General features: G+C 42.8%; 3 protein-coding genes across 6 annotated transcripts in view; all 3 read left to right on the top strand.

Moving 5' to 3' along the window:
• LOC125764971 (tyrosine-protein phosphatase corkscrew-like) overlaps positions 1 to 21,228 on the top strand; it is a 168,233-nt gene that overhangs the window by 4,036 nt on the left and 142,969 nt on the right. Inside the window, exons 2-10 of one of the 3 annotated variants that reach the window (XR_007418500.1) lie at positions 2,986 to 3,148; positions 5,282 to 5,609; positions 8,373 to 8,683; positions 8,757 to 9,233; positions 9,314 to 9,404; positions 9,479 to 9,668; positions 11,122 to 11,241; positions 11,589 to 11,653; positions 11,726 to 11,826. Coding sequence is in view for 2 of the 3 variants with exons in the window: in XM_049429755.1 (XP_049285712.1) it covers positions 2,986 to 3,148; positions 5,282 to 5,609; positions 8,373 to 8,683; positions 8,757 to 9,233; positions 9,314 to 9,404; positions 9,479 to 9,668; positions 11,122 to 11,241; positions 11,589 to 11,653; positions 11,726 to 11,775 (1,795 nt within the window). In the remaining variant the exon portion in view is untranslated. Of the gene's footprint in view, positions 1 to 2,985; positions 3,149 to 5,281; positions 5,610 to 8,372; positions 8,684 to 8,756; positions 9,234 to 9,313; positions 9,405 to 9,478; positions 9,669 to 11,121; positions 11,242 to 11,588; positions 11,654 to 11,725; positions 14,428 to 21,228 lie in introns of those variants that run through there. The other 2 variants (XM_049429755.1, XM_049429756.1) reach the window with 2 other exon arrangements.
• Positions 14,901 to 16,567, top strand: LOC125765154 (40S ribosomal protein S8). The gene is made up of 4 exons (XM_049430058.1): positions 14,901 to 15,010; positions 15,322 to 15,428; positions 15,498 to 15,897; positions 16,206 to 16,567. The coding sequence occupies exons 1-4, from the start codon at positions 15,007 to 15,009 to the stop codon at positions 16,313 to 16,315; spliced, it is 621 nt and encodes a 206-aa protein (XP_049286015.1). The 5' UTR covers positions 14,901 to 15,006; the 3' UTR covers positions 16,316 to 16,567.
• Positions 17,318 to 20,896, top strand: LOC125765024 (ubiquitin-associated domain-containing protein 1). 2 transcript variants are annotated; one of them, XM_049429866.1, is made up of 8 exons: positions 17,318 to 17,802; positions 18,185 to 18,477; positions 18,549 to 18,709; positions 18,784 to 18,989; positions 19,063 to 19,378; positions 19,457 to 19,621; positions 19,712 to 19,850; positions 19,946 to 20,896. In XM_049429866.1, exons 1-8 carry the CDS (start codon positions 17,507 to 17,509, stop codon positions 20,110 to 20,112), a joined length of 1,743 nt encoding a protein of 580 aa, XP_049285823.1. In that variant the 5' UTR covers positions 17,318 to 17,506; the 3' UTR covers positions 20,113 to 20,896. The 2 variants fall into 2 exon arrangements, with proteins under 2 accessions (XP_049285823.1, XP_049285824.1); XM_049429867.1 differs by having other exon boundaries at positions 17,786 to 17,890.

Genomic DNA, 21,228 nt, shown 5'->3' with positions numbered 1-21,228 from the left:
CTATTTGAATTGAATGCTAGTTTGTTTGATAGAGGAAAATATTTTCTTACTTCCATTGCAATAACAGTGGAAGAATCCCAGACGTATGTAGAACAGCATGAACAAGAACGTATTGCTTTAAATTCGGAACGATGGTGCAGAGGTATTGGTGGTGCAATGGTAGTGATGGCGGTTTTCCACACAACAGCCTCGGTATCAAATCCCACCCGAGTACATAAGATTTGACTAGTTTTGCTGGTTAAATGAAGTTAAGAAATCCATTTAAGTTGCACAAGCATGGCTTACATTCTTTGCGTTACTTGTTAGTTTGATCAAGTTTAATAATGTTAATTAAAGTATTTATTCCTTTTTTTAAATACACAATTCGCTTCCTTTGTCCGGGACGATATTCCCATATCGCCGGGGACCGGGAAGACACACAACGATGAATGATCGTGATGATCTCATGATCTTCTCACATGCATTTGGAAGCGGAACGTCTCTATATCGACTTTGCTATTGGATGTGTCAACAGAATGTCACCGTGCTGTTTGTATTGTTTACTTACTCAAACACACACACACGCACGCAAATAGCGGCTACCGCAAACAGCTTTACATCTCCTCTTTTGCTTTATGGACTTCGTAAAACATTGGCGTTTATTTTTAATTACTAAATCGCGAAAGCTTCCCATCGCCCTGTTTGATGCGTGTTTGTGTGTCGGATTCGTTTCGTTTAAATGTAACACGAGTTTGTCAAAATCACCAACAGCTTATTAGCATCCAGACATCTCAACGTGGAAATCGGGCCAATTTAAAGAAGTCGTTCCACATTTCAAGGCTGTTCTAAGCAAATGGGTTGTTGGTTCAATAAAGTGATGTACAATAACATACGCAGGAGTTGGGGACATGTTTTCCCAAAACTGGAAGTTTCACACAGCTGAAACTGGAAATGTAACGTATCCACTGACAAGCTTGGTTGATGGATTGAGCAATGCATAACCAAACCACCACCGTGTGTCATCTACGGCGGATATACTGGTGCGTGTGTATGTGCATGTGTCTCTTTGACCCTCTGTGCCCATTGAGCGAGAAACCCAAGAAGTATACAAACCGGTAAATTACGCAAACCATCGAACCCTTTTGATAGCGTCCCTTTCTACCACGTGTCTCTTCATTACATGCGAGCCTCCACGCTTGCATTGCTGCCTCCCTCATTTCATCGTAGCTTGAGGCCGGATGATTCTGTCTATAATAAAATGCACAAAACACAGCTTTTTGGGGGGTTTTTCGTTTCGAACGGGTACTAGGGGTTGATTGCATACAAAACCCACCGACACTAGTGCGTTTAGCAATTGCTGAAACATATGCTGGTTGTGTTCGTCTCGTGCATCTCGTGCATGAAACTATGTCACATTATGAAAGATAAATATTCATCAGAGTGTGTACAAATATTTAAAAAAAAAGCTCGTATTTTCCGTTCAAATAGTTAATGGGAAACATTACTGAGTTGTATTAAGGATGGGTAAAGCTCTTTGGACTAATCGATGTCTCATGCAAAACCCACTGACGGCAGCATTTCCTCGTGATGTCTGAACACCACAACGCATACGTCAGCTTTACTGCATTGGAATCACATTGCCCATGTATGGACATTTTTCTAAGAATCATGGACAACATTTCTTTGCCGCGAAAGCTTAGCTGATTCATCCTCTTTGGCGGGCGCAACCTACCGAACAAGTTCCTAATGAGTCACCTGCTGGTGTTTATGATGGTGCTTTACTGTAACTTTTACACACATTTTGTGTTACTTCAAGAAATGCAAATGTATGACGTATCTTCCCTCTCTCCATAGAACTGTTCATCATCCAGAGGGTGTGAAAACGATTTAAACTACACAATTCTGTGACGCTGATTATTTCCGTCCAGATCAGATTCCCTGTCTCATTACGTGTTACGTGTTTTGTGCCGGGGAATCACTACGCTCGATCCGTGTGATAGCATTTCCGGTACGAAACACGTTTTGTTCGACAAAGCACTATAAATGTCCGATGAGCAAAGCACCACATTTGAAAGCTTCCCCTGGAGCTTTCATCGCGCAACACAGCATCAAATCGCGTGATGATAAATCGATCTGTGAGCGCGGGGGATGAAGGTTGGCGATGAGTGTACCATTCCAACCCCACACGGAACACGTGCTTGCTTTGTTTGCGTAAAATGTACCCCTACCCGTCCCCATGTCATCCAACACCATGATTTTCCGTTCTTCGGTGCGTGCGCTTTTCAACGCCTCGCGACGCTACATCGTGTGCTGGTCGTGCAACACACCCGCACGCAACAACTTGTCCGTGTGACAAAACAAAACGAACACGCCAATCGTGCGTTCTCGTTGAACGGACGTCAGAAAGCTTTTGGATCTTTAGCTGTTTACAGCTCGATGGAGTATAAAGATTGCTCTGGAGAAAAACTTTAGTTTATTCACACGCTGTGAACATCGCGAAGTGCAACTTTTTGTGTTATTGTGCCTGGTGAAAATTTTTGTACCAAAGTGTCTAGTCATAATCGTTTACTCCCGGACGTGGGAAGAACGTGCTAAATCGGTTGAAGAAAAAAAACGGGAACACACTTGAACTTGAACTTCATCGGAAACCCTTCGCAAAAAAAGTTAGATCGTTAGCGTGTCCCGTGTCGGTCCCGTGCAGTTACGTGGGCAGTGAATTTGTTTACGGATTTATCGATTAGCAGCTCTACCGGGTAAGACTTCGTGTGTTGGTGGTTCAAGTTTTGGGACCAGCACGAACACAGAACAAGAACGTAGAAGCAATAAAAAAGTTGTAAATTTATATCAGCCGCATTGTGACGATCGTTGCTATTAGTATTGACGAGCTCTGTAACAACTTTTATTAGAATTACGTTAATATTTGTTTATAATCTTATCCAAAAAGTGTGAAACAATCGCTAACGAAATCATCTCTTTTCCATTTTTTTTTCGTTTCAACAATTTCAGATGGTTCCACGGCAATCTGTCCGCTAAGGAGGCGGAAAAGCTTATCCTCGAACGCGGCAAGAATGGTTCGTTTCTAGTGCGTGAATCTCAAAGCAAGCTCAGTGATTTCGTGCTTTCGGTCCGGGCGGACGACAAGGTGACGCACGTCATGATTCGATGGCATGTAAGTAATACGCCGTGTGCATTAGATAAGGCTGATTTTCCCTGTTTGTTGTGTGCTTATTTTCCACTCCACCTGTCTTAAATGTGATAAGAGTAAGCTTGCTTGAGTGCTGAAACACCTTAAAAACCTTCAGTTTAAATAAAACGTTCTAACAGTAAGTGGTTGGTCATTTAAAGCACAGGAATAGATATGTTTGTGTGTAGAGCAGAAGCATGACGGCTCTTATGTTAATGCTCGCTTCCTTCTCAACGTGTCGCGACAGCGGAATGACCTTGACACTTCCACAGTACGTCGACAAGTGACGCATAAACCGTTGCGGTTTTAAGGTGGCTGAGGAGCAGGCCAGAAGAGGGGCAGGGAAACGTCGCCCAGACGACGGATGGCTGTAGTAGCCCTTCTGCCATCTGCCGAACATGGCACGGCGACGAAGGTCTTGTGCCGTGTTTGTAGCGATTTAAACCGGCAACAAAACTGATCGGCTGTTGTCGCTTTAAGTTGTCCGCTAGTTGTTTTTTTTTGCTCTCTGGCTTTAGGCTCACAATAATAATTTCAAGGGAAGTTGTTGATTTTTTTTGCGCTGTGGTTATTGAACTGCTGTGTGGTTGATAATTATTAGATTTATAAAAAAAGACATAGAAAAAAAATTAGGAAAAGAAAAAAGTTTTAGAAAATCGATACAACGGCTGAGGAAGATTAAATTAATTGTTTAAAAGATGCAAAGCAACAATTCACACGCATTTCGCAATGAAAAAATGTAGACCACACGACGTCATTGATGGGGGCCAAATGGGAAAATTATGCTAACCGTAATTCCGCCAACCTTCGCCCAAACTAGATCAAGGTGACAATGGTAGAATGAAGAGCAATTAGGTCTAGAATAATGGATAGAACAAACAGAACACACTGGCATAAACGATTTGGGCGACATATAGGAGCGCTTTCTTTGTATTTTTTTAAGTTTTTGGTTTTTGCGTAATCTAATGCCTATTTGGCAACCATTTGTAACCTAATACTAATGCAATAATAGCAAAGAAATGTTAAACAAGGTATAATTGGATTCTGTTCTTTTGTAAGGTTTCCTCCTTTTTTGGGGAGGATTATTTAATGTCTGTGTGTCTGGTTATTAAGAGTTCATTAACTTGCATCTATAGTACAATATTTTTAGTATTTGTTGAATCCTTGAAGATTTTTGTTTCTCTAGAGATTCATAATTCAAGAAGATTTCAAAGGGAGATTCTTTAGAAGTTCATGAATTTGACAGTATTTCTAGAGATTCATAATTCAAGAAGATTTCACAGGGAGAATCTTTAGAAGTTCATGAACTTCACAGTATTTTTGAATTTCTCATCGGGTGACTCAAGATTCGTATGACTCTTCTCAAAAGAATCATTAATCAGAATAACTCATACAGATACTCAAGAAAACAGGGGATTTTTCTTGAAGTCAATAGTGTGTGCAATATTCTAAAAGATCAATATTGAACAGAGAGAGAGAAAGAGACACCTGATTTGGCACAGAAAGTGATCGTAAAATTATACGACGGCCAGCAACATACGGCGAACGTGACAATCGTTTGCGCAAAGACCCATCACGGGTATATCAACCCTTTGGTAGCCGATCGACGACAACCTTCGAATTAGTCATAATTAAATCGTTTATCGGCAAGTGTCCGTGTAGCTGCACTTGCTAGTGGAAGACACCGTCAGGGCTGGAGGCGTACTTTCCCATTTGACCGGAACCTCGCATTATACGAATCGTTTGTTGGGTAGACATTAGACAGAAACTCTTCCGCTTATGGCACAGTCGGTAAAGGCTTCGCACGGTTGATGACGCCAGTTGTCGGATGTAACGTATTGGAGAATGACAAATAAGGCGAATGGTTACCACTGGTGGAGATGACCCTCTTGTATTCACTTCGTCCCACCGCTCGCTTGTGATATGATCGTTTCGTTAAGACGATACTGGAATTTCATTGAATAATTTTTTTTCCAGCTCCAACTTGGTACACTATCCCATCGCCATTCCGCATATCAACCATTCCTTCGCTCTCTTCCCTCTATCCAGCCCGCCATATTAAGTCGCTCCCGCATTTATGTGATATTCTTCTACCGTTTTACCGTTTTTTTTTTGCAGGAAAAAATGTACGACGTTGGCGGTGGGCAAAAGTTTGCAACCTTGTGCGACCTGATCGAACACTACAAGCGCAACCCGATGGTGGAAACGTGCGGTACCGTCGTCCATCTGCGGCAACCGTTCAACGCGACGCGCATCACGGCGGCCGGCATCAACGATCGGGTCGAGCAGTTGCAGCGCGAAAACGGTGGCCAATCGTACGGCAAGGGCGGGTTCTGGGAGGAGTTTGAATCTCTGCAGCAGCAGGAGTGCCGGCACACGTTTTCGCGCCGCGAAGGCCAACGGAACGAGAACCGCGCCAAGAATAGATATAAGAACATTTTACCATGTAAGTATAGTTACGCGCGCAATGATGCGGTGTCACATAATTGGAGAATTACTCTATTGTACGGTTGGTTTGAATAGCAAATCGAACAACACCTCAGTTTCGAAGGAAGCAGATGTTGAGCATAACATCGCCAAAAAAAAGAGTAGGAAGGATTATTAGGATCCCTTTTATCGTCAATATATCATAAGCATCAGCAGCAGCGAGTACACTTCTCACGGTCAATGTGGTGTTTTGCGCATTTCAGCTGTGTGGCAGCGGTAATTAAAATCAAACAAGTTTCCAGAGCACACTTTCTTGCCCCTCAGTTCTTGATGTGGTAAAACACACACACTCAGAATGAAACCCACGCAGCAACCTCCGCAGAATCCGTCTCTGCTGCCTCGTGACGTTTGGCCATGCGTGCTAGGCACGCGGGAGATCACTTTAAAAAAAGGCATCTTTGAAAAGTTGACGCCAGATACGCTGGCCGCCCTCGTCACACACACACACACACACACACGTACACATAGTAAAGCTGTACAAGCGAACATGCCCATATACGACGACCGTACGGCTAGTGGAGAAGGATCGAACGCGCGCGGATGCGGTTTTCTTTATGTTATTTACATACAGATAAAATGCCAATATTTCAATCTATCGCCTGCCACAATCGGGCAAATAGCATCACATTTTTGCATCGGGAAACGGTACCGCGGAACACCACCTCTATTCCACCATCATCCATCCCGGTCACACAGCACCGTGTTGGGTCCCATACTTAGTGTGCGAGAATGCTAATGATCGCAATTGAATCAACACCGTCACGAATTAAAGGAACTTGTGAGAGTTGGAACCGTTTTTTTTTCTTTCGTACGGTATGTATCGTGTGAACAAACTTACCGACGTGTGTACGCAAACATAATGTGAGCTTGTTTCGTGAATCCAGGAAGCAATCGATAATCATTGGTTTTATAGCTTATGGATGAGTTTTTTTATTCTGTTGTTGTTGTGCTTAATGTAACAAACAGCAACATTTTGCCAGGCGAATAATGGAATGTGTGAGCTATGAAATATGCAATCATGTCACCGACAGCTCTCGCATTTCAATATTTCACTCTCCCCCTTTGCCTCTAGATCCATCGTCGGCATCGTGATATTGTAGCTTTATTTTTCATTTCTCCACCGGGTAGAATCGATTGTCGCATTAACCTCAAGGAAGGTCACGGGTATGGTCAAGGTTATGGGTTGGCACATCCAAACAGATAAAATAAGGTAGCGCTTTTTGCTCTTGGTTTTGTTTCCACGACGACCACAGCACGTCCCGATTGCATGCACGATCGATTATTGTGCATCAAGAGGCTGATGATTAGGTAAATTGGTTTGAAAGCCCTTTTGTTGCCCCCTGGAAATATGTCGTACCATCAACCGTGGCATACATGAATGGGACAGATGCTTTTCCGCTTGCGAAACGAAAAGGGTCGGGAAGGGACGAGTGGTAAAAGTGGACGATTTGGTCGTAGCATCACACTACCCCTTAACGGAGTGTCGTGTGTCGCACATTTGTGCAAATGACAGGCAAATGACGGCAGAACAACAAAATAGGCACATACACTCACACACATTAACGCAAAAGGGCCACGCGGGTGACAACGTTACGTAAATGTCGGTCAATTGGCCGGGCCCGGAACTGTTAAGCTGCCACGGCGAAACGTTGTTTCTTCCCTTCGCCTTCAGGTGCGATAATTAGATTGCCAATCAAGCTTCATCATCATCACAATGGAATGAGAATGGTTAAAGAATATGTAGATATGATCCGTTCGGTACCGGCCGAGAGCAGCCGAGATGCAAATGCAGCATTTAAAATTATACACAAAAGCGAAATTGTTGTGTAAATTAGACGATTTCAACAGACAGATTGGATGGTTTTTTTTCGAACAAGATATCTGACTAAAATATTTGAGAGTTTGGATGGAACTACATGCTCTGTTCGTAACATAAGAGTGCAACACTATTTGATTGGTTGCAATTTAGATGCTGCTGAAAGCTTCCAAACATGTAGCAATTATTAAAAAACAGCTGTGCGTCAGTAGAGAGACCAATCAATGCACTATTTACATCAAACTTCCTAGCTTTTTAACAAGTCTTTTGCACGAGACCGAGTAATGGGAGGCAAACGATCGATTACACTTTAAACGATCGTGATGTTATCGGTATTAGGCGTGATAAGCAAATGCACTTAATGTTTGTACATGATTTGAAAAAAAAAATAGTTTCTCATATTTTTTTCATCTAGCAGCAAAAAAAAAACATGACGCGTGTAATCTTTCTATTTGCCTTTACGACTGATTGGCACTACCGCGGACGTACGAATAATGATTAGCAGACACACGTTCTGGGTGCGCATACAGCTCGCGTAGAATCGTCGTACCTTGAGCTGATAGATAAACCTGTTTCTTTAGCGACATTGCGCATATATCTTGCAGCTACGCTGACAATTTCCGGCGTACACGAATCGAGTCGAGTCCCGGTCGATTAATGATGCATGGTGCATTTTGTTTGCCTCCATCGCCATTCTTGCATTGGTGTATTATTCATCCTTGTGTTGTTCGGTGAATAGTATCGTAGGTGGAGGTGATTCTACCCCAAAGCACTAAAGAGGAAGCTTTTAACTTCCATGAAGACACATCAGCTTTTGAAGCGAGGAAGAGTACTTCTTTCTTCAAGCCAACACATGCAGCAAGGTAGTAAAATTATTTGTTTATGTCTTCCCTTTCGCAACAACAGTTGATCATACTCGCGTGAAACTGAAAGACGTGGACAGTTCGGTACCGGGTGCGGACTATATTAATGCCAACTACATCCGTCAACCAACCGAGGCGGAACAGTATGATATGAGCTCGTCGTCGGAGAATCTGGCGCAGCCGAACGGTTGCACCGGGAGCTCTCAGCCAAATGCAACCAACAACAACGGTACGAATGGTAGCAACATCTCTACGGCCTACAGTGCTGGGTCGGGACAACCGACGAAAAATTGTTCCAGCTGTCAGCTGCTCAACAAACCCTGCTCCCAGTGCTCCCTAAAGGCCAACAGCGAGGTATTGGTAATCGAGTGTCCCGGTGTCGTGACATTACTAATGTTGCTTCTCATTTTGCTTCACACAACCGTAGATGAAACACAAACGCAACGAATCGATCACATCCCGGATGCAGTTGCAGCAACAATCACCCCACAAGCGGGACGAGAAGGACATGTTCAAGACGTACATCGCGACGCAAGGATGCCTCACCAACACGATACAGGACTTCTGGAACATGATCTGGCAGGAGAATACGCGCGTCATCGTCATGACAACCAAAGAGATGGAACGGGGCAAGAAGAAGTGCGAAAAGTACTGGCCCGATCCGCAACAAAGCAAAGAATGGGGACACGCACGGGTGCGGTGCCTGAGCGAGACGAGTACCGCCGACTATACGCTTCGCGAGTTTCTGCTGTCGTGGCGTGGACAGGAGGATCGCAAAATCTACCAGTACCACTTCCAGGTTTGGCCCGACCATGGCGTACCGGGTGATCCGGGTTGTGTTTTGAACTTCCTGCAGGATGTGAACACGCGCCAGGCGCAGCTGCAGCTGGAAGGAGTAACACCTGTACGATATCGTGCATTGTTCGATCGGGTTTGTTTGTGTCGAATGAAAACTAACCTTCTTTCCTTGTACTCGTTTTGTAGGGCCCAATTTGTGTACATTGCTCGGCTGGCATCGGGCGAACTGGAACGTTTATCGTGATCGATATGATTTTGGATCAAATTCTGCGTCAAGGTAAATATTGATGGTCGGTGCCCTAAGCACCGTTGTGCTCTTAACGATTGTTCTAACACCATTCCCTGTTTTAGGACACGAGTGTGAAATTGACATTCAGCGCACAATCCAGATGGTGCGTTCGCAACGGTCCGGTATGGTGCAGACGGAAGCTCAATATAAGTTCGTCTACTTTGCGGTCCAGCACTACATACAGACGCTGCTGCAACGGAAACAGGCTGAGAAGCAGAGCCTGCAAGTGGGTCGCGAGTATACCAACATAAAGTACGTCGACGAAATCTACGTTTAAGTAACTTTTAAGCGCCTTCCAAACTAATGTAGGTTACACCATTTCCCGTATCACGTTCGGTATCGTGTGTATACTACCAGTACTACTACTACTACTACTACTAGCGTTTGCCATTGGCAACAGTTGCAAGATCGGTTGTTCACTTAAACTATACACACGTTTCCGTTTTTGTTTCCCGAAACGGTCTGCACGACGGCCTGTAGCACGATCGCCCTAACGGTTTTATGATATCTTCTACCGTGCTGAATTTGTTGATGCATTCTCATAAACGTTAAAGAATAGTTCAATAGTAGGTGACAGTGTAGAGGGGCAGAAATAGGGGACGGTACGAGTAACAAAAAAAAACCCGGCAGGGTACGGATCACATCTCTGAACGCGGCATTATTTGTAAACATCGTACAATGTTTCGCTGCGCAACGTCATTGTGTGTTTGCGTGCGGTATTGGCTTTGTACATCGTTGTGATATTACTTCTACTTATAATAATTTAACGCTTTTCTTTCGCTGTACAATTAGTGTTGTTTTGCGGATTGGCCAATTGGGTCCGCCAAACAGTTAGTCAGATGTAAGGTGTGTAACATGAGCTTGAGAAAAACTTTCCCTATGTGGGAAAGATAGAGACACGGTACGCGCGCTGCGTTTAACACAACCCCCGCGATGAACTTTAAGGCAAAATGGCGAATAAAGGTTCACGAGCGAGTAATGAATGTGCCGGATTGTGCAATAGTGGTACATGTGCAATAAATGTCATCCTGTTGTGATGTTGCCCTAAGCGTTTCACGTTTGTGAGGAGTTTTCAGTACGCCTGTTTTTTTTAAGATAAACTATGTTTCATAGCTTATGATTTTGGTAGCGTATTTGTTTTTTTTTTTCATGATGATGTACATGATTTTCATCGTTAAACTTAGGGTCTAATCTCGTGCAGCTTAAGCAGTTGCATCCGAAAGAAAGCGTACTTTCGAAATATCAAATAACGAATAATGATGAACGGGGATTACATATCCGATTAAACTGGCAGATTGCATATTAATGGGCAGAAGATCTCATATTTGAAGCATAAGATAGGCTTAATATTTATTCGCAGCATATGCCACGAAAGAAAGATACATTGAACAAAGCGACACAGCAAAATGAAAAGAAAATGAGCTTATGACACGTTAAGATAGTATTTCGTATCTTTACACATTAGGTATCTCTCTCTTTCTCTCTGGTATACCGTTTCGTGCTTGTTCCATCTTTACTGTTGGTTTTCACTTTGAAAAAAATATGTTCTTCCATATATTCTACCTGTTATCCGTACATTCGATCCGATCTGTTCCGTTAGCTAGACTCGTTGACTGTTTTATACAAACGAATGAAGTTTATGAGCAACATTTTAACTGTATTCTATGCATTGTATCTCACACTCTGATCTACCGTGTACGAGCAGATATGCATGCGACTCGAATGATCTGCAGCGTACCCAACTACCCCCATCGCTGTCAACACTAAGCTTAAACACAAGACAAGACTTGCAGAACAATCGTATGCAGCACAACCACACTATTAGGTACCATTGCGTTACAAATCCGTTTCATGTTATTGTGGTTTTATTAAGTGCTACGTTTTTTTTCATTTTATTGCAATATTCAAAGTATAATTAATTAGATTCTTTCGTTCAGCAATAAGCGTATATTGTTTATGCACGATTAAGATGTGTGTAGATTATCTCATTTCTTTATATTTATTAAGCTTTACTTTAAGCTACTTTAAGTCTTATATGCTGTATTCATTTTGTTGTGCATCCTGGCTTTTAGCTTTTCTGTGCATTAATGAATGTTTTTCTAGAATTACTTCTTAAGCTGAGCACATCGCCGTGAAATATCTATTGACTAATGTGTTTTCATTTTCTTCCAGATCTACGTCTGACTCACAGTTACCATTGCCAAGAACTGTGAACGATTTAAATAACTCATTATCAGGTATGTAACAAAATCGGTTTCCGGTCGTCTCGCATAATTAGACGTTTGCTAACAATATTTTCGTGCTTTCAGTATATGAGAACATTCGTGTACCACCGCCAACACCACCGAGAAAATCATGACAAATGGATTTTTAAACCTTTAAGGCAAATGCTGTGAAAACCACCACCACCCCTGATCCTTCCTTTCCCCTTTATACATCATGGACAAGTTTTCCATAAATCTATTCTAATCTCCCTCTATCCCTCTGTGTGTGCGTGTTTGCATTAAAACTGCGACAAAAGTGAAGCAGCCTGTAGCCGGAACCATTACGACGTTCTTTGTTGACGTGAATCTTAAAGACACGTTCGCAGTGTGTGTTTTTTTTTGCGATGCGAAGGTGCGTTGCCCAGTTGCACAGTTTCAAGCGTTTCCCACGCACTTTTTGCGCAGTGTATAGTTTCTAGAAGTGTGCTGTATATGATTATGTATATGTATATGCTACTGCAAGGTACAATGTGATGTGTTTATTCTGTTATCTGACTATATATATATCATGGCGTTAGGCAAGGCGATGGTTTTGTAGAGAGAGAGAAAGCGAAAAAGAAAAAAACGTACGTACACATTCAATTCCGGTAGCACAGTCGTAATAACTATTAAAATGCGCCTAATGGATGCAACATGCAGTAACACTAATCGGAACCTATTACTACTAATAACACTCAAATCGAAAATAATAGATAGGCGTTGGGAAGTACGTTTTTGCTTCGGTTTTTAGATATATTGTTGCATTTCTGTACCGTTGTGTATCGTTGGAACTAGAAGCGTGACGCTATAAAGTATCTGTGAAGGATAAAGGGCACACTAACTGACCATGCTAAAGGTGTACCGATACACGGTTGTTTAGTGTAAGTGTGCTTCCGCTTTGATTGTGAATCATAGCACCAAGAACGAATGGAAATATTCGTTTTTCGTTTTACATTAAATTGGTTAGTTTTTTTTCGGAAAAGTTTTCCATACGCTCTGTGTAAATGGAAAAGGTGCAATCCACGTTATGATATTCGACCACACTTTCGTACGTGCGTAAATGTGTAGCGCTTTTTGATCCCAAAAACAAAACCCTGTTCTTCAGCAGCACGTTGCCAAAAGCATGGCAGCAGCAAACTAAATACTGAAACTTAAACAGAAACACAGATAAACCGTGTAGCGTTGGTAAGACGTACTATATATGTAGAAGGGTAAGGAATAGAATAGAACAGAACAAATTACACTTCAAATGCCGATGGTCGAATGACGGTGGTGTGTGTACCTTTCGAATTTTTGACTATGGAAATATGCAAATCAAATCATCAGTAACAGACAAAATAGACTTCTATTTTTATAAATTGACAAACTCTTATAGAAAACAAACCAGAGAACACTATTGTTGCGTGAACACTATTCAAAAGAGATTATGATAGAAACCGGAATACAGGAAATCCGAATGGTGGGAGAACAGAATGGGGTTGGAACAGGAATGGAACGTAAAACATATATAAAATCATCGCCAAAGGAGAAGGTACAATATGGATTCGTTATAGACTTGTAGTTTGCGAGTTGCCTAAGTGAAGGAAATTCTGGACCAGAAATTACAAAAGACACAATCGAAGCAAGAAAGCATGTCCTAGCACACAACAAAAGCAGATAGTTTTGTTTTATTATTTTTAAACATCAGTACAGCTATTACGCATCTGTACATTCATTGCTGTTAGCATTATACTACAAGGGAACGATAGGGTAGCGATATTGTTGCTTCCTAACTTGTCGAACATTTGCTCTATATATGATCTGGCTATCTTTCTGTGTAAGTTCCCACGATGGCTTCCATGTTAGAGGAAAGTAACCTCTTCGTTGGCTATACGCAACCACTTTACGTAAAGCGTTACACAATGAAACATCGTCAACAGGGACGCAAATTGTGTAGAAGGCTAACGCAAGCTGGATAACATTGCTTTAACATGTGTTGTACAGATTACCTATACGATCTTTCTGTACTAATCTGTTGTAATCGTACTACTTTTAATTGTAGCCTGTAATGGTTTCTTTGCAACCTTTAACATTATGTTTTTTTTGCTTATACAGTATGCATTGTTAGGAATATGGCCGATCTGTTACACGGCGTAACCTCTTTCTACTTTGTTCTTTATGCTTAACTTACTTTTGTTATACATACTTGTTAAATAGTCAGTTTTACAACAATCAGTCGTAAATCATTTTATCGGATTTGAAACTTTATAAAAGTTAGACGTTATCATTATCCTCGAAAAAAAAGGTATAGGACGGGCGGAAAACTAAAGCTGAATGTGATGTAGCGTTAAATAACGACGACAGAGACATTTACCGAAAGTCTTATTAAAGGGAAGCGAATGGAATTCTGTTTCGCTTTCGCACTGTTTCTTTTTCTATCCCTCCATCACTATATAAGGAACAGTTGCACAACACGGTTCAAACATTCAAACAGAACCGTCTCTCTGTACTCATGAAACGATAGAGAAAGATAAAAATGGCAAACGAGAGTGAACAAAACATATATAAAGAGACAGATTAAAAAAAAAACACTTCCAAGTAAAACTCTGCATCCAAATACGATAAACAAATTGACAAACCGTAGTCAGAAATAAATTGATTCGTGCGTGGTAAAATATGTTCACTCAGCGCAGGCCAATTAATTGAATGAAACCAAGCTGAGAACTAGACATACAAATAGGCACACAGTTACACAATAAACAATAATAAACGTTATTGTATGGAATATACATTCCACGTGTAGATATTTCCTTCTGTATTATCCGAAATGCTAATCATATGGCCAAACACGGCAATATTCCTGTTCTTCTTCATATTGTTGTCAGAAATTACGATTGTGGCAAAGTAGCAGAATTTCTCTACCACCTCGAGATCGTCGTCCGAAAGAATGTGGCCGGATACTTCCAGGCGATGCGAGGGATCTGTAGTTCCATGTTCCGAGTTTCCAATCTTTGTTCTTGTTCCGTAGCGTGGTTGATATCTGTTTAAATTGATTTAAATCGATTAAATACATGGTCGCTTCTTCACTTGTATTATTTTGACTCTCTTTTTATGAACTAGTATTTCAATTTTATAGTGAATATAAGTTTTTTTCACAATTATCTTATGCGAAAACGATTAAACAAACGATTTTTAACGGTAGAAACAAATTTAATTATTTACATTATACCAGCCGTGCTGCGGTACTGACAGTTGTGGAATCGCGTCACGTTGGCAACATTGTGCGATGTTATTCGAAACGTCAAATGCCAAGCTTGCCACTATAGCTCTTCCGGTTTGGCTCTTTCTTTCCCGATCAACACATCAAGATGGGTAAGTCGCCGCCTGCCCGTGTGCATGGAATTAGTGCTCAAAAATAAACGAAAATGCATCGGAAAAGTGTGTGACTAACTGTGTAACGGCTCCGAGCAGAGCTTACCACATGAAGTGAGTGAAAAATTGAAGAACGAGACGGTTTGTGCAGTGTTTTTCTCCGTTTCAAAAGTCCACGTTTTCCGATGTATTTGTGTTATGGCTGACATCGCCGCATCCGTCTGGAGCACCAGTGCGGATGGGTGCATCGTGCTGCCGGTTGGAATTGTGAATTAACGTTTTTGCCCGCGTTCGATTCCTGTTGTTTGCAGGTATTAGCCGCGATAGCTATCATAAGAGGCGAGCCACCGGTGGCAAGAAGGCCGCCATCCGCAAGAAGAGGAAGTATGAGTTAGGACGCCCGGCCGCCAACACCAAGGTAAGATGCACATTAACATCGCGCGCGCCACATTGAATCGATTTAACGATGCTTTGACTATTCTTCCAGATTGGCTCAACCCGTGTCCACTTCGTGCGAACCCGCGGTGGAAACAGGAAATTCCGTGCGCTCCGTCTGGATTCAGGCAACTTTGCCTGGGGCTCGGAAGGTATGGCTCGCAAGGCGCGTATCGTCGATGTCGTGTACAACGCATCCAACAACGAGCTGATCCGTACCAAGACGCTGGTAAAGAACGCGATCATCGTCATCGATGCCGCACCGTTCCGTCAGTGGTACGAAAGCCATTACCTGCTGCCGTTGGGCAAGAAGCGCGAGCTGAAGGCCGGCGAAGAAGATGTGTTGAACAAGAAGCGCAGCAAGAGCAACATGCGGAAGTTCATTAAGCGCCAGAAGACCGCCAAGATCGATCCTGCGGTGGAGGAACAGTTCAACGCTGGTCGTCTGCTCGGTATGTAAACCATGACAAACCCCGTACAGTGTGTAATTCGGTGTGTGGTGAAGGAAGTTCTTGCATGATGATAGCAAAGATGAGACTCACGTCTTCACTTCGGTGTAGATTTCGCCAGTTGGTGTGCTCGTTTTGAGCTGCCTGTGCTGGTAACAGTGGGAAATGATCCTCCATCGTCATAGTTACACTGATTCAGAACTTTTACGCACCTGCATCGAATGGCACATGTGAATGTATTTTGTAGCTCTCTTAAACAATTTTACAAAGAAATTCATGTTTATTTATCATGCGTGTTTTCTCTGTTACAGCGTGTATCGCTTCCCGCCCCGGACAAGTTGGCCGTGCCGATGGTTACATCCTGGAAGGCAAGGAGCTTGAATTCTACCTTAAGAAGATCAAGAACAAGAAATCCAAGTAAGCAGCGACGGTGGCTATTGTGGTGGTGTGTCAGTGTGAGTGTTGTGTTGGAGGAAAACGGGCGGGAAACGTTGGTGTGTTGCCGTGAAGGTTTTCCGGATTGCAGAAAGGAAAATCGATCGGCAAGTGCTGCTGCGATCCGTTCCTCGTCGTAGTTGTTAGCATCAAAAATGCCAACTGCAGAAGAGCAGCAAGACAAAGGACTATGTGAAGTGTGCACCGAAAGGAGGAATAAAACAACATAAAACCACAATTGCACAATGTATTGTTTGTATTGTTTGTAGGCGAGTTGGACACCAATCCCGAAACACATTTCAGCGCGGGAGACTCAATTAGAATACAACGATGAGCAAACTCTTCAATCTCCTCGGTAGGTTCCAATGTTGGCAACAATTCGTTTTGAATGAAACTTGCAACGATGCGCCTATCAGCTGCTTAAGTGAAATCGGTCGATACTCCTGTATGGGTAGTTTTCTGAATAATTTAGGACTTCGTAAGGAATCATTCATTCTGTCGGCATTTCATCATGTCTGTTGTTCGTTTGCTGGCATTTGCATGAAGACTAAAATCCCGATGTATGATTTTATGTTTACGAATTCAAATTGTGACGCCTAATATAGGATGGTCTGTCTATATTGTTGTTAAATATGATTTCAGGTAAATACTTTATTTCTTTTGCTGTTAACATAATTTGTTTCGAATTGCAAATATAAAAAAAATTCTCTGTAATGTCCACCAGCATGACCGTGGCTGTCCCACTGTCATGATTGTTTGCGCGTGTATCTTTGTGGCTATCGCGCAAGAACCAAAACATAAACCAAAATTATCTGCCTGCATGCTGGAAGTTGTCAACGGTGCGGAAGAAAAAAAAGGCTCACACATTAGATCAATAGAAAACGCTGCGAGCCGCAAAAAGGCAGCATTTCCTGCTAGTTAGAAAAAGTTTCCTGTGAATAACACTATCTACATCACTATCACATCACTATCACATCACTGAACCTCAGTTCAGCCACCACAGCATCCAGCGGACATGTGTAGACGAAACGGTGCTAAATCATAGTGCAGAGTAATTAGGCAATTGCGGCAGGATGGCGCCTGACCTAAATCTTCCACCAGCGACACCAGCTCTACGGATGGATTGCTATTATTGATTGTACCGTGCAACGTTGGCCGTTGGCTTAAACGGTGGAAAATGATACCATGGATGCGTGAAAAGTTTGCCGAACGACGTGCCCGCTGGCAGCAGTCTCGCAACAAGCAACCACGCGGTCTAGGCGACGGAACGTCTAGCTGCAGTTCGGCCTCTTCCAGCACGGGGCCGGAACCATCGTCCGGTACGACGACACCCGGGACGAATGTATCGCCCGTACATCAGCCAGCATCACGTCAGCACAAGCATCGCCATGGGCAACGTGCAGCGAAAGGGCAACATCAATCGAACACATCGCAGCAACCGTTACCGTCTACCAGCGGATCATGGCGCTCGAGGTAAGTGCAGAAACAGGTGTATAATCGTGCCAATGGATAAGATATTCAGATGGTGGTTCGGTTCTCGTAAAAATAATAAAAGCACCAGGTAAGTGTGTTGTTTGTTCGGTTGGCCGCTCGACACAAGAAGACAGCAGCCCATATAGATTCGCTGCTCGTACGTAAACGATAGGTCAGTGTAGATGTTTAAATATTCATCAGGCCCCGAATGTCGTAATGTGCTAGGGATAGAACGATAAATTGGGATATTCATGCTGAGGGAGCAGCGCCGTCCAAAAGCAGCTACGTTTTTTTTCAATCGATTGAAATAGTGCTTCGGATGCCTCTTCATCTACCAATCATTTAAACGTTTTTTGTATTGGTTCGTCCATTTCACTTTTAGATCAACCAAAAGAGAAACTCAAGATGATGGGCCGACTGCACACTGCTCCACACAGTCCGTTTTGCTGCGAATTATAAGTCCACGAGGTGGCATGGTTGATGTGGAGGTGCTTCGCACATTAACGGGCCGGCAGCTTAAAATGTACGCCTTGGAGAAATTTGCCAGCAATGCCTTCACGATGCCACATTTTTCGTCCGATTTGGACGAGCTGGCGGATCGGTACCGTATGATAAGGTCGCACAACAGCCACATCTTCCGCGATGACGATTTGCTTCGTGACGTAAACGATGAAGGTAAGCGCGTTGTGGGAATGGTCAGTGAGCAAAGAGAAATGATAATGTAAAGATTATGTTTTTGTTTGCAGAGGAGTTTCTACTTGTGGCCAAGCGTATCGATAGTACGCCAGCCGAAGAAAGCCTTAAAGGACCATCGCCGGCGGAGATACTGGCCGCCACGCGTCACATTCCACTGTCCCGCATAAATCAGGCATCAGTTAACTTTAATCTAGGCATGCTGCAATCAGACGTGAGTGAATTTATCCTTTCACTGCGTTCGTTACCATAGATACGCTTATTTATTGTTTCGCATTCCTTCTACAGCTGCAACAGGATCTTCGGCGCATTATGATATCGCTATCGCGGGCGTCCGCTTACGTGCACGGGACGGGACCATGTGCGGACAAACTGATTGCACTGTTTCAGCAACGGCTCATCAACCGAAAGCGGCATCAAATTAGCTCAGTCGAAACGCTGCTCGAAATGGGATTTTCGTTGGACAAAATTAATCAAGCCTTACAAATTACAAAGTATGCATCCGGTTGACCCTATCCTTAGCAAATCGAAACTAAACCATTCCCTTTTTACAAACTGCATTTACAGGAATGTGTTCCCGGCAGCACTAGACTGGCTAATACAGAACGACAGTACGTCGAGGTTTTTTAACTGTGATAAGACCGCTTCGAATGCATCCACTTCCGCCGTGACGAATCAAATTCAGGATGCAATTGCTGCGGGTAACGAATCGCCGAACGATTGCAGTATCACCGCAGCACCAATCGCCGGAATACTGCACCGTGGACGGAAGAAATCAAACGTCGAGAGTAGTGATAGTCGATCGGCTTCCACACCATCGTCTGCCGGGCACTCGATGGACGAGGAAGACTGCGATGACGGTGAACATGCGGATCCTTTTACAGTTGCGTTTCGTCCTTTAGTGTGTGTTTTTCTGTGGTTCCTTGTGGTTAATTTAAAGCATTTGCATTTTCTTTTGTAGATAAAGCGTGAAAACATTGCTGCCTTGCTGGAAATTGTACATCTGTACTCGGAGAAAACGGTCGTCCCGATGCCGGAGTTAGTATCCTCCATTGCAGAAATGGGCTTCGAGGAGGAAAACGTCCGGGAAGCTTTGATAGCAACGCACAACAATCAAGCGGCGGCAGTAAGTAGATGATTTGGTGATGTAAATCGATCCTTTCGTTTATCCCCTTTTTCGCTTTCCTTCCTGCGCTTGCTGCGGCTCTCATAACAGTGTGAATGGTTGCTGGGAAATCGGGCTAAAAGTGTGCAGGGGTTAAATGATGGCTTACCGCCAGAATCACCGATTCTGCGTGTTCTGATGGGTTCACCACAAGTACAAATTAGTCTAGGAAACCCGAAGATGTTTATCGGTAAGCACAGAGGGTCGATCCTTCTTTATTCCCCGGCTTGGATAATCGTTAATAGCATTAATTTTGTTTTACCACCTTCTTTGCACACCTAACAGCACTGATCTCAATGTTGGACAACTCTTCCACGATGACCATGTGGCTTAGCGATAACGACACTTCGTCCGTGCTGGGACACATTCTGCGCACGTACCATGAGGAGAAACACATTGTCGCTATCAATCAGTTCAACAATGCGCAAGGAAGTTCTGGCAGCCAGCAATAGTGTGTGGACAGGGAAAGAAAAGCTGCAAAAATGGTCAATATATACCGCTAGTCTTTCGTACAAATATGCAACGAGAAACAAACACACGATACACGATAGTATGGTGGTATTTTCTAGCCTTCCCCCTTTGCAGGCAAACGTTGGAAGTCGAGAAGAAAATCGAACACTAAAAGCGTTTATTTTTTCGGTGGAATATGTGTAAAAAGACAGCCAATGCTAGCCTTGAACAATTTGTGCGTTTGTGCTTCTTTTGTGCAATAGTACGTGTAGCATTCACAGCAAGTAGTTTACCGTTGTTGGCCTCATGTTTCGAATAGCGATGGAGTAGTAAAATGGAGAGCAGAAAAAAAACAACCATCCTACCATACGTCATATGCGTTACACGCTTTTCTAAGTCAAGTTATCAGTTACGTAGCAAAGCACGGGCTTTAAAACTAGTTGTAACTTTGTAGCACTGGTGGTAAGCAGATTATAAGGCACCCATTCTGATTGTACGTGCATAGGTTATAAGCAAAAGATAGAGGTGAAGAAAACGCCAAAGATGCACCTATATAATTGAAGCAAGAACGAAATATTTTATAGCGGTCAACGAAGAATTGTGATTTAAATGGTATGATCTTGCATGGGACACATTTACGCAAAAACGAAACGAACAAATGCGAAACGAACGTACATAGTATAGCGTCAACTTTAAAATGAGGAAAGAAAGATGGAGAGAAACACACACATAAATGATACATAAATTATTTGATCCTAGGCTATAGTGAAACAAATGTCAATCAAATTACTTTGTGTTTGGTGTTTTTTGTCTCCTCTGCTATCACATCCTTTCCTTGTCTTCTCTGTAAGGCATCCAGGAAGATGGATACAACAAATTCATTAAGGATAACAACGCTAATTCGCGAAGGTGCGCGAAAGACGCAAATTGAGACACTTGAAAACATTGATAAGTCTACCGGAAAGGTCGCGATTTGTGGATCTTGTTCGAAATGGGTTTTTTTAGGGAAAATTTGAGAAAGAATCTCTTTCGCCAAGCAAAAGGTCGGGAAAGGTGGAAGGATTTCACATCTACCTTAACACACCCCAGTTCAACCTGATAGAGTCCAGAAATGGCTC

Source organism: Anopheles funestus, chromosome 2RL, assembly GCF_943734845.2.
Source record: "Anopheles funestus chromosome 2RL, idAnoFuneDA-416_04, whole genome shotgun sequence".
Taxonomy (NCBI): domain Eukaryota; kingdom Metazoa; phylum Arthropoda; class Insecta; order Diptera; family Culicidae; genus Anopheles; species Anopheles funestus.
Note: the sequence above shows the minus strand (reverse complement) of the source record. Positions and strands in the feature narration are given on the sequence as shown.